The sequence below is a fragment of the Mirounga angustirostris genome, unplaced genomic scaffold (genome assembly GCF_029215605.1).
Source record: "Mirounga angustirostris isolate CCGP_5_RB_7025 unplaced genomic scaffold, mMirAng1.0.hap1 SCAF_9, whole genome shotgun sequence".
NCBI lineage: Eukaryota > Metazoa > Chordata > Mammalia > Carnivora > Phocidae > Mirounga > Mirounga angustirostris.
In genome coordinates, this window is record NW_026991717.1 from 28,845,321 (window position 1) to 28,859,273 (window position 13,953).

General features: G+C 34.7%; 1 protein-coding gene across 8 annotated transcripts in view; it reads right to left on the minus strand.

Annotated features, from left to right (window-relative positions):
- Positions 1-13,953, minus strand: part of HERC2 (HECT and RLD domain containing E3 ubiquitin protein ligase 2) — a 259,145-nt gene that overhangs the window by 203,719 nt on the left and 41,473 nt on the right. For 6 of the 8 annotated variants that reach the window (XR_010404924.1, XR_010404925.1, XM_064570045.1 and 3 more), the window contains exon 4: positions 6,767-6,904. Coding sequence is in view for 5 of the 8 variants with exons in the window: in XM_064570045.1 (XP_064426115.1) it covers positions 6,767-6,904 (138 nt within the window). In the remaining 3 variants the exon portion in view is untranslated. Of the gene's footprint in view, positions 1-4,483; positions 4,515-4,574; positions 4,596-6,766; positions 6,905-13,953 lie in introns of those variants that run through there. The other 2 variants (XM_064570047.1, XM_064570046.1) reach the window with 2 other exon arrangements.

Sequence of the window (13,953 nt, forward strand, 5' to 3'; positions counted from 1 at the left end):
TGTCCACACTACTCAAAGCAATCTACGGATTCAAAATCCCTATCAAAATTTCAGTGGCATTTTTCACAGAAATACGAGTTAATTTTTGTGTGTGGTGTAGGACAGTTGTCCAGTTTCATTCTTCTGCATGTGCCTGTCCAGTTTTCCTAATACGATTTACTGAAGAGACTATCCTTTCCCCACTGTATATTCTTGGCTCCTTTGTCGTAAATTAATTGACCATATGTGTGTGGGTTTATTTCTGGAGTCTCCATTCTGTTCCATGTGTTTGTTTTTATGCCAGTGCCATACTGTTTTGATTACCATAACATAGTAATATAGTTTGAAATTAGGGAGTGTGATGCCTCTAGCTTTGTTCTTTTTTTTCTCAAGATTGCTTTGGCTATTTGGTCTTTTGTGGTTCCATATAAATATTAGGATCAGGGTTTATATCCAAAATACATTAAAAAAAATTCCTACAACTCAATAGCAAAAAAAAATCCAATTAAAAATGAGAAGAGGATCTAAATATACAGTTTTCAAAGAAGACATACAGATGGACAACAGGTATATGAAAAGGTACTCAACAACATTTATTAAGTAAATGCAAGTCAAAACAATAATTAGATATAACCTCACCTCTTTAGAATGGCTAGTATAAAAAGACAAGAAATAACAAGTGCTGGTTAAGATGTAGAAAAAAGGGAACACTTGTGCACTGTTGGGAATTTAATTGGTACAGCCACTATGGAAAACAGTAAGAAAGCTTCTCAAAAAATTTAAAATAGAATTACCATATGATTCAGAAATTCTACTTCTGGGTATTTATCTGAAGAAAACAAAAGCACTAATTTGAAAATATATATGCACCCCCATTTTCAGCATTATTTACAATAGCCAAGAAATAGAAACAACCTAAATGTCCACTGACGGATGAATGGGTAAAGAAAATATGGTATATATACACAATGTAATATTATTCAGACATTAAAAAAAAAGAAATTCTGCCATTTGTAACAACATAGATATGAACTTTGAGGGCATTATGCTAACTGTAATAAGTCAGACATAAAAAGATAAATACTATAGGGGTGCCTGGGTGGCTCAGTCAGTTAAGTGTCTGGGTTAAGCAACTGACTTTGGCTCAGGTCATGATCTCAGGGTCCTGGGATCAAGTCCCAAGTTTGCTTGTCCCTCTGCCCCTTCCCCTGCTCATGCTCACTCTTTCTCTCTCAAATAAATAAATAAAATCTTTTTTTAAAAAAGATAAATACTATATGATCTCACTTCTATGTGGAATCTAAAAAACAAAATAAAACCAACAAATAGAACCAAGCTCATGGATACAGAGAATAGACTGGTGGTTGCCTGAAGCAAGGGGCGCGGTGGTTGAGGGAGTAGGCGAAATGGATGAGGGGATCAAAGGGTACAAATTTTCAGTTATAACATGACTAAGCCATAGAGGTATAATGTTCAACATAGTGATTATAGTTAATAATACTGTACTGCATATTTGAAAGTTGCTAGAAGAGTGGATCTTAAAGGTTCTCATCAGAAAATGAAATTTTTTTAACTATATATGGTGACTGATTGTAACTGGACTACTGTGGTGATCATTCTGCTATATATATAAATATCAAATCAATATATTGCACACCTGAAACTAAGATGTTATATACCTCATTTTAAAAAAAAGGAAAAATGAGCAGTCACAGGACCTGTGGGAATGTAACAAAAGATCTAACATTCTTCTCATTGAACTTTGGGTTGTTAAAGAAGGGGGTGGGGTTGAAAAAGTATTCTAAGAAGGCTGAAAACTTCCCAAATTCAGTAAGATGTAAATCTACAAATCCAAGAAGGTGAGCAAATCCAAACAGGATGAACCCAAAGAAATCCACACAAAGACACATCATAATTAAACTAAAGACAAAGAAAATATCTTAAAAGCAGCCAGAGAAAAACACTTTAACTATGGTAGAGTAACAATTCATGTAACAGCAAATTTTTCATCAGACACCATGGAGGACAGCTGAAAGCAACAAAATATTTTTGAAGTGATGAAAAAAAGAATCATCAACCTAGAACCCTAAATCTAGCAAAAATGTCCTTTAGGAATTAAAGGAAAATCAAACATTCTCAAATGAAGGAAAACTTAAAAAATACGTCATCAGCAGACCTACACTAAAAGAATGGCTAAAGGAAGTTCTCTACACAGAACAGCAACAATAAAAGGAAAACCGTGGAGCTCAGGAAGGAAGAACACTGTAAATAACACAGGGGTAAATACAATAAGCTTTTCTTCATCTCTTGACTTTTCTAAATTATGTCTGAAGCTTTAACCAAAGATTATAATATTGCTAAGTGTAGTTATAAATACATGCAACAAAAATATTTAAGGCAATCATATAAGCAGAAAAGGATAAAGGGACATAGAGGGAAGTAAGGTTTCTATATGTCAACCAAACTGGTTAAGTGACACAACCAGGAAACTGTGCTTAGTTATGTATATATAATGTATTAGACAAATCACTAAAAAGGCTACACAAAAAATAAACTCAAAAACACTATAGATAAATCAAAATGGAATTCTAAAAAATGGTCAAGTAAACCACAGGGAGGTAGTATAAACAAAACAAAACAAAAATGAAAAAACAGAGCAAACAGAAAACATAAAACAGCAGTCTTAAACTCTAATTTATCAATACTTACATGAAATTCAATGCAAAAAATCTAAATATACCAATTAAAAGACAGACATTGGTAGAGTGGACTAAAACATATGACCCAACAATATGCTATCTACGAGAAATTGACTTCAAATAGGCAAATTAAAAGTAAATGCATAGAGGGGTGCCTGGGTGGCTCAGTCAGTTAAGCATCTGACTCTTGATCTCAGCATCATGAGATCAAGGTCATGCTTTGTGTTGGGCTCCATGCTGGGTGTGGAGCCTACTTAAAAACAAAAAAAGTAGGGCGCCTGGGTGGCTCAGTTGGTTAAGCGGTTGCCTTCGGCTCAGGTCATGATCCTGGAGTCCCGGGATCGAGTCCCGCATTGGGCTCCCAGCTCAGCAGGGAGTCTGCTTCTCCCTCTGATGCTCCCCCCTCTCATGCTCTCTCTATCTCATTTTCTCTTTCAAATAAATAAATTTTAAAAATCTAAAAAATAAAGTAAATGGACAGAAAAAACAAAAAGCATGAAAACAGTAATCAAAAGAAAGCAAGAATGGGTATATTAATGTCAAATAAAGTAGATTTCAGAGCAAAGATAATTATCAGGAATATAGAGCAACATTAAAAAATAAAAAAATGGTCAATCCACCAATAAGACATAACAATTCTAAATGTGCATGCACCAAACTGCAAAAGATGTGACCAAAAAAAAAACTATTTATATAGTCTTAGAGTTGGAGACCTCAACATTTCTCTCAACAGCTGACAAAACAAGGAGACAAAGTCAGCAAGGATATAAAAGAACACAACAACACCATAACCAACAGGATCTAATCAATATTTAGAATACTCTAGCCAACAGCAGAATAAACAATTATTCACAACAAATATCAAAACAGATCATATCCTGGGCACAGAAGAAACCTCAACAAATTTAAAAGAACTGAAATCACACACAGTATGTTCTCCAAAACAATGGAAAGAAACTAGAAATCAGTAACAGAAAAATACTGGGAAAATGGCCAAACTTGGGAACGAAACAACACACTCTTAAAAATCCACGGGTCAAAGAGGGAGGGAAATAAAAAATATACTGACCTGAATTAAAATACAAATAGAATACATCACAATGTGTGAGGAAAAAAGCTAAACCAATCATGAGAGAAATGCATAGTACTAAATGGGTAATTTGAAAAGTAGAAAACTTTCAAATCAATAAATATAAGTTCCAATCTCAGCAACCTAGGAAAAAACTAGCAAAATAAACCAAAAAGCAAGCAGAAAGATGGAAATAATTAAGAGCAGAAACAATGAGAATGAAAATGGAAAAAACAATAGAGAAAAATCAGTAAGACAAAGAACTGGTTCTTTCAAAAGATCAACAGAACTACCATGCCTCTAAGCAGGACTGACAAAACACAAAAAGAGAATAAACATAAATTACCAATATCAAGAACGAAATAGGATCTACATATAATTAGAAATAACTAGGGAATAACTCTACACATATAAATTAGACACCTTAGACAAAATGGACTGATTTCTAAAAAAATACAAACTACCCCAACTCAGCAAATATGAAACAGATCATGTAAATTGCCATACAACTATTAAGAAAACTGAATTCATAATTTTAAGAATCCCAAAAAGGAAATCACAAGGTCCAGATTGCTTCACTGGAGAATATCACCAAATATTAGAACAGAGTTAACATAGATTCTAAACAATCTCTTCTGGAAAACAGAAAAGGAAATACCTCACAATTAATTTTAAGAGACTAGTATTAGCATGATATCAAAACCAAACAGAAAAAATACAAAAAAAAAAAAATTACAGAATATTGTTCTCATGAATACAGGCACAAAATTCTTATCAAAATATTAGTAAGTAGAATTAAGCAATATTTAAAAAGAATTATACATCACCACCAAGTGGTGTTTATTCCAGGATTGCAAAGCTGGTTTAACAGTCAAAAATCAGATCCTTCATACTAATAAACTAAATGGAAAAAAAAAAAAAATCACATGACAAATCAAGTGATGCAGAAAAAGCATTTGACAAAGTTCAACACTCATTCGTGATAAAACCTCTCAGGAAACTGGAATAGATAGGAACTTCCTCACCATTATAAAAAGCATCTACAAAAACTTACACTAACATTATACTTAACAATGAAAAGACTGAATGTTTTCCCCTAAGATCAGGAATAAAGTAAGGTTATTCTCACCACTCTTATAAAACATAGTAAAGAAGTTTCAGCCAGAACAATAAGGCAAAAAAATGTAACAGAAGGCACATAGATTGAAAAGGGAGAAATAAACTGATTGTCTATGTAGAAAATCCAAAAAAATTTCCTAGTCAATTCAGCAAGGTTGCAGGACACAAGATAAACATATAGAAATAAATTGTATTTCTATATACTAGCAATGAACACATGGGTACTAAATTATCCAAAAGTTATTTAACAATTTTTTTAATTTAACAATTTATATGGAAAGGCAAAGGACCTAGAATTGCTAGAATATAAAAAAAGTAGAAGAAAGTGCGAAGAACCAGTCTATCTGATTTCAAGACTTACTCTTAGCTACAGTAATAAACATGGATTAGTAGAACAGAAAAGACAAACAAGAAATAGACCACACAAGTATACCCAACTTATTCTTGACAAAGGCGCAGAAGCAATTCAATGGTAGAAAGTTAGCCTTTTCAAGAAAATGGTGCTAGAGCAATTAGTTATCATAAGCAAAAAAAAAAGCTTGACCTAAACCTCACATTGCACACAAAATTTAACTCAAATGGAACAGGAACATATACATAAAACATAAAACTACAAAACTTTTAGGAAAAAACATAGGGGAAAATCTTCAGGCTTGTAGGCTAAGCAAAGAGGAGGAGGAGGAGGAAGCAGAGGAAGGGGAGGACGAAGAAGAAAAAGGAGGAGGAGGAAGAAGCAAAATCCACACTGAATTTTATCAAAATTTTAAAACTTTTGCTGCACTTAAGACACTGTTGAGAGGATAAAAAGATAAGCTATGAACTGAGAGAAATTATTTGTAAACCATATATAAGACAAAGGACTAGTATCGGGAATATATGCAGAACTCCAAAAACACAACAGTATAAAGAAAAAGAAAAATCTAACTAGAAAAAGGGCAAAAGACATGAACAGGTATTCCGCCGAAGAGTCAAAGATAGTAAAAAGCCACAGGATACTCCAAATTAAAACCACAATGAGGTATCACCACACACCTAACAAAATGGCTAAAATTTTTAAAAAAGTGACAACACCAAATGATGAGGAGGACACAAAGAAACAGAATCACTCATACGTTGCTGGTAGGGATATAAAATGGTGTAGCCACTGTGGAAAAGTTTGCCAGGTCCTCAAAAAATTAAACAGAGAACTACCACATGATCCAGCAATTCTATTCCTTGGTACATACACAAATAGTTGAAAGCAGAACTTGGGTATATACACAAATTACTGAAAGCAGAATTTATGTATACTTACACTCATAGCAGCATTATTCAAAATAGCTAAAAGGTGGAAGCAACATAAATGCCCATCCATGGATGAATGGATAAACAAAATGCAATATATACATATAATGGAATACTAGTCAGCCTTTAAAAGGAAGGAAATTCTGACACATACTACAACATGGATGAGCCTTGAAGACATTATGCTAAATAATGAAATAAGCCAGACATAAAAGGACAAATACTATATGACTGCACTTACACCAGGTAACTAGACTAGTCAAAATCCTAAAGACAGAAAGTAAAATTATAGTCTCCAGGGGTTAAGAGTAGAGAAGAAAAAGGAGTTACCATTTAATAAGTACAGAGTTTCAGTTTGGGAAGATGAAAAGGTTCTGGAAATGGATGGTGGTGGTGATTACAAAACAATGTGAACATGTTTAATGTCCCTGAACTGTATACATAAAAATGGTTAAAACAGTAAATTGTATGTTATGCAGAGTTTACCATAATAGGAAAAAATTTTAAGGTAAATTTTTAAGAATTCCATAACAACAACAAAAAAATCCATCTATGGTATCTAAAAAGAAGTGCCAGATCAAGTTTTCCAAAGTACTAGAATCTCAGTTCGTAATACCTGGTTGCTTGCCCCATACCCAGCTCTCTAGGATTGATTTGGCCCTACATGCAGGTGCAGGAGTTTCTTCTTCATCTTTTTTCTCTTTGTCATTCAGATCGTCTTTCTTTGTTCCACTTTGAGTATCAACACCATCATCTGGAAAATCAAAATTAAAAAAAAAAATTCTATAAATTCCTTTTCAAAATGAAACATCCACTTGTAACATCCTCTTTGCAAAGTCCCTCCCAGAAATGGAAAGGTTAAGTTACAATATACATCATTAGTTGAATACTTACTTGATGATTAAAAGAAAATTAATAAGAATCATCACCACAAAAGGTACACTGTGAGTTATGAAGTAATGAATGGTCTAGTAACCCTTTTAATAAAGAAATCAATATATCATTCAAATTCTTCTTTGAAGCAGGTCTCCTAAAGTATTTCATCAATTTCCTACTACATTTCACAACTAATAAACTTAGTCTTTGATACTACCTAGTTGAATTTCATGTGAACTGCTTTTATCCAGTGATTCCCAATTGCTGTGTCCAGGCCCTTACTAAATGAATTGTTTTCTAAATGATAAATAAATAGAAATATACATCTAAATCTGTGAAAGATTATATCATATTACAAACAGTAAGAAGTATCTAAAAATAACTGAAACCAACAAGTAACAATATCAAGAAACTCCTGCAATTTATAAGAGAAATATCAGATATCAAACAGAAGGACTCCCAAATGACTAATGCTATGAAGAGATACTCAAATTCTGTTTAGAAAAATATAAATTAAAATAATGAAATATTACTCTACATTCACCAAATTGGCAATTGCTAAAAAGCTAAAATATAAGCTCCAAGACAGGATTTTTTTTTCCCATTTCATCTGGTTTTGTTCACTGATAAATCCCAAGTGCCTAGAACAACACATGCCAGAAAATAAGCTTTCGATGATCTGTTTGATAATTAATGTCAAGTGTCAGTGAAAATGTGGAGCTGGGGACATAAATCTTCAGGCACAGCTGGCCAAAGGGGTAGACCCCACACAACCAGACTGGAGTTATCAAGTGCCTCTGAATTACATGCAAGGTCCTCTAATCCCTTCCAGGGGCTATGCTTACAGAACTCCCATACAGGCCCACAATTAGGAGGATGCAGAGGACAGAAACCCACAGCAGTCCAATGCACTATGAATACGACTTAAAAATACAGTACTAAATGGCAAAGGGAACAAACTCAGGCTAAGGAACCACACATTCCATTTATACAAACTAAAAATGCATGCACATTAACACTAAAATGTTTCATGATGATACAAACATATTAGAAAGGAAAACATTTTAAAAGATGGATTTGAAAATGGTGTGCCAGGAACCATGAAGCATAATTAACTCAACCCTCAGTTCCTGAAGCTGAAGAAAGGACCTTTGCCACTGATACACTTCATGTGTCCCATTCTTTCAACCTCCTGCCAAAGCTATGACTAAGAGCACCTCTCTTATTTACAGAAATATCCAACTGGGCTTTAAATACGGATTTTTTTTTTTTTTTTTTTTTTTTGTAACATGTTCAAGTCCTAACCTCCAGTACCTATGAGTGTGACCTTATTTGCTAATAGGGTCTTTTTGGATGATCTAATTAAGAAGTCATTAGGGTGGGCCCTAATCCAGTATGACTGGTGTCCTTACAAAAAGAGGAAATGTGAACACAGATATACACAGAGGAAAGACAATGTGAAGACATAAGGAGAAGGCAGCCATCTAGAAGCCAAGGAGAGAGGCTTGGAACACAGCCTTTTCTCATAACCCTCAAAAGGATAAAACCCTGCTGACACCTTGATTTCAGACCTGTAGCCTACAGAACTGTGAGACAATATGTTTCTGTTGTTTAAGCTTCCCAGCCTGTAGTACTCGGTTACAGCAGCCCTAGGAAACTAATACAAATACTCCTCCTTAGCACCCTCAGAGATGTCTTCACCGAAGAGGCTTTAGGAACTTCCTCTCATGCCCCCTGGAGTCTCTGGACCACCTATGATGACATGTTGCCCACAGGCTTCAGATGCAAGAAAATGCCCTTCCCAGCCCTGCACTATACATCATTAGAGTGGAAAATTCTAGCCATATACTGAGCTTTCCTGAAAACAGAGGCTCCCAAAGACCCTGAGCCTGTAACCCTCCACACCCAGCTCCCCACTATGCTTTGGGTCATGGAAGCAGCATCCCACAAGCTTGATTAAAAAAAAAAAAAATGACCCAATCATATGCCATCTTTAAAAAACTCATTTAATATATAATGATACAAAGCAATTAAAAGTAAATGGGTGGGGAAAATACATACCAAGAAACACTAATCAAAGAAAGTTGAAATGGCTATATTAATGAGACAAACTCCACAGCAAAGAAAATTACCAGAGATAAACAGAAAAACACATAATAATAAAGGGGTAAATTCACCAAGAAAACATAACAATCTTACATGTGTATGAAGTCAAAAATAGGGCCTCAAAACACAAAATGAGAACTGAAAAAGACAGACAGACAAATCCACAATTATATTAGAGATATCAACACTACCCTCTCAGTACCAGAACAAGTAGAAAGAAAACCAGCAAGAATAAAGAACTGAACTTCATGATCATCAACCAAAAGGATGCAATCAACATTTTACACATTGAGCCACCCAACTACAGCAGAATATCATTTTTTTTTAAGATTTTATTTATTTGACAGAGAGATCGCGAGAGAGGGAACACAAGCAGTGGGAGAGGGAGAAGCAGGCTCCCCGCTGCTGAGCAGGGAGCCCGACACGAGGCTCAATCCCAGGACCCTGGGATCATGACCTGAGCCGAAGGCAGACACTTAACAACTGAGCCACCCAGGCGCCCCCAGAATATCATTCTAAAAAAAAATGACACCTTGATTTCAGACCTGTAGCCTATAGAACTGTGAAGTAGATACTGACTATTCACCGAGTCAGACCACATCTTATGTCATAAACCAAATCTTAACAAATTTAAATGAGTTGAAATCAACCACATTAAGCATGTGTCCTCTCCATATGCCATTAAACCAGAAATCAATAATAACAGAAAGATAACTAGACAATGTCAAAAGACTTGGAAATTAAACAACACATTTCAAAGTAATGCACAGGTCTCAATGGAAATGTAATTAAATATTAAATAAATAAATAAATACTTTTAATTAAATGAAAATACATCACAATCTGTGGGGTGCAGTTAAAATAGTGTTACAGGGAGATCTGTGTTATTAAAAGCTTATGTTAGCAAAGAAAAAAAGGTCTGAAGTCAACAATCTAAACTTCTACCTTAAGAAACTAGAAAGAGAAAAGCAAAATAAACCAAAAGCAAGCAGAAAGGGGAATAATGAAGAGCAGAAATCAATAAAATTGAAAACAGAAAAACAGAAAACAAATCAATGAAACTAAGAGCTGATTTGTTGAAAAGATCAATAAAATTGATAAACCTTGCACAAGACTACTGGGGGGAAAAAAAGACAGTAATTAACAAATATCAGGAATGAAAGAGGGCTATCTCTACAACCTGTGCAGATCTTAAAAGGATAAGAGACTACTACATCAAATCTAAACCCATAAATTCAACAAGTTAGTTGATACAGACCAATTCCTCAAAAACCACAAACTGCCGAAACTCACCCAAGAACTGGGTAAGCTAAATAGTATGATAACTATTCAAGAAATTTACTTCAGAATTTAAATTTCAAAATAGAAACCTCAAGACCTAGAAGGTTTCAATGGAGAATTCTACTAAATATTTACAGAAGAAATTTATACCAATTCTACACAATCTCTTCCAGAAAATGGGAGGAGGAACATTTCCCAACTTATTTAACAAAACCAGTATTACTCTAACACCGAAACTAGACAGACAAGAGTACAGCTGACCCTTGAACAACAAGGGGGTTGGGGTGCCAACTCCCTGCCTGTTGAAAATCCACATATAACTTTGGACTCCCCAAAAACTTAATTACAAATATAGCCTACTATTGACCAGAAGTCTTACTGATAACATAAACAGCCAATAAACACACGTTTTGTATATGTATTATATATTGTATCCTTACAATAAAGTAAGGTACAGAAAAGAAAATGTTAGGAAAACCATAAGGAAGAGAAAATACATTTACAGTACTGTAAATTATCTGCATAGAAGCAGACAGGCACAGTTCAAACTCATGCTGTTCAAGGTCAATCATACTAAAATACAGCTATAAATAAGTATCCTTCATGAACATACATGCAAAATTCTCAACAGAATATTAGTAAACTGAATCCAGCAATAAAGAATAATACACTATAACCAAGAGGAGTTTATCCCAGGAATACAATGCTGGTTCAGTATTTGTAAATCAATCAGTGTAATCCCCCACAGAAATAAGAATCACTTAATTTGAGAAACACAACAGAGGATCATAGGGGAAGGGAGGGAAAAATGAAACAAGATGAAACCAGAGAGGGAGACAAACCATAAGAGACTTAATCTCAGGAAACAAACTTAGGGTTGCTGGAGTGGAGGGGGCTGGGAGGGATAGGGTGGCTGGGTGATAGACACTGGGGAGGGTATGTGCTATGGTAAGTGCTGTGAATTGTGTAAGACTGATGAATCACAGACCTGTACCCCTGAAACAAATAATACATTATATGTTAATTAAAAAATTTTTTTAAAAAAGAATCACTTGATACTACTGATGTAGATAAGGAATAAGGTAAAGATGTCCATTTCTCTTCACCCCTATTTGATACTATACTGCAAGTCCTAGTTAAGGCAGTAAGACAAGAAAAGATAAAAACTGTTCCTCTTCACAAACTACATGATTGTCTTCAAGAAAATCCCAAGAAATCTACAAAAAAAACAAAAAACAAAAAAAAACACTGCCTAGTGAGCTTAGCAAGATCATAGAAGACAAAGTCAATACACAAAAATGTAATAAATAGTATCATCTACATACTGTTTTCTACATAACAGATAGAATGTAGAAGTTATACCATGTAATATCAATGTACAGTTGGAAACCAAAAAAATTTTCAAACATTTATAATAGCTCCAAAAGAAGTAAATACTTAGGTATACACTAACAAAAATATAGCACACTTAGGAAATGTATGTTGTAAAGTACAAAATCCTGATGAAAGAAATAAAACACTACCTAAATAAATGGAGATATACTATGTTTATGAAATGAAAAACAAAACATAGTAACGATGTTAACTCCCCCCAAACTGATCTATAGATTTAGCACAATACCAATCAAAAACCCAGCAAGGGGCACCTGGGTGGCTCAGTTGTTAAGCGTCTGCCTTCGGCTCAGGTCATGATCCTAGAGTCCTGGGATCCAGCCCTGCATCAAGCTCCTGCTCAGCGGGAAGCCTGCTTCTCCCTCTCCCACTCCCCCTGCTTGTGTTCCCTCTCTGGCTGTCTCTGTCAAATAAATAAAAAATCTTAAAAAAAGAAAACCAGCAAGATTTTTTGCAGATATGAGATAAGCTGACTTTTTTTTTTTTTTTTGGTGCCATTAATAAAGGAATAGACACATATCAATGAAACAGACTGGAAAGTCCAGGAATAATCACATACAAAATGAGTCAATTCATTTTGACAAAATACAAAACCAATTCAATGGGAAAGGATAGTATTAGAAAAACTGGATGTCCATATGCAAAAATAAAAAATAGCTTCAACCCCAACCTTACACTTTATACAAAAGTGAACTCAAAATGGACCAAAGATCTAATAATAAAATGAAAAACTATAAAACTCTTAGAAGAAATTATAGAAGAAAATCTTTGTTACCCGACACTAGGCAAAAAAATTCTTAGACATGAGATCAAAAGCACAATCCATAAAAGAAAAAAATTATAAAATACACATTAAGAGAATAAAAAATGAGGTACTAGACTGAGAGAAAATATTTATAAATCATGTATCCAAGAAAGGACCTGCAATGAAAATACAAACCATAAAAAGTTCTCAAAACTGAACAAAAAGAAAACAACCTAATTCACCAATTAATAAAAAGATGTAGACAGAAACTTCACCAAACAGGATATAAGGATGAAAAATAAGCACATGAAAGGGTATTCAACGTCATTTGCCATTAAGGAAATGCAAACTAAAACCATGATGAGCTCACACTACATAATTATAAGAATAGCTAAAATTAAAAGTACTGATAATACCAAGGGCTGACGAGGATACAGAGCAACAGGGACTAACACACAGTGCTGGAGGGAAGGCAAAATGATAAAGCCACTTTGGAAAACAATTTGGCAGTTCTGTATGAAATGAAACCTGCATCTACTTGGTCCAACAATCACACTACTAGGTATTTATCCTAGAGAAATGGAAACCATATTCATGAAAAATTTGTACAGAAATGTTCATAGCACCATTATTATAATTACCAAAGAAATGGTAACAACCAAAATGTCCTTTAGTAGGTGAATGGATAAATACACTGTGATACATTCAAATTATGGGATAGTACTCAGTAATAAAAAGAATGGTTGATTTTAGAGGGGAGGGGGGATTGGTTAGCCCGGTGATAGGTATTAAGGAGAGGGCACGTACTGCATGGAGCACTGGGTGTTATATGAAAACAATGGACCGTGGATACCACATCAAAAACCAATGATGTACTGTATGGTGACTAACATAATAAAATTAAAAAAAAAAAAAGAACTGTTGATACATACAACAACATGGATGAATCTTAAAGATACAACTAGTGAGTAAATGAAGCCAACTTTAAAATGTTATATAATAGGGATTTCAGAGGAAGATGCTGGAGGAGTAGGGGACCTTAGTTTCGTCTGAACCCTGGAATTCAGCTAGATAGCTATCATCCTGAACACCTGTGAACTCAACTGGACATCTAAGAAAACAATTGCTGTAATTCTACAAATAGGAAAGTGACCACTTTTTACAAGGCAGGAGGTGCAGAGAAGTCAATCTGATGTGATAAATCAGAAGATAAACCACGTGGGGAGGGAGCTTCTACAAGCCAGCTACAGGAAAGTGATATAGCAGTGGAGCGCAAAAACCAGAATTTACAGAAGTTGGATTGGGAGACATCCCTGCCTGAAAGGTGCTCAGGTAGCAAAGTACAATATCCTAGGACAGTGTGGTCTCAGGATCCCCAGGGTCACAGAAAGAACAGGGGACCT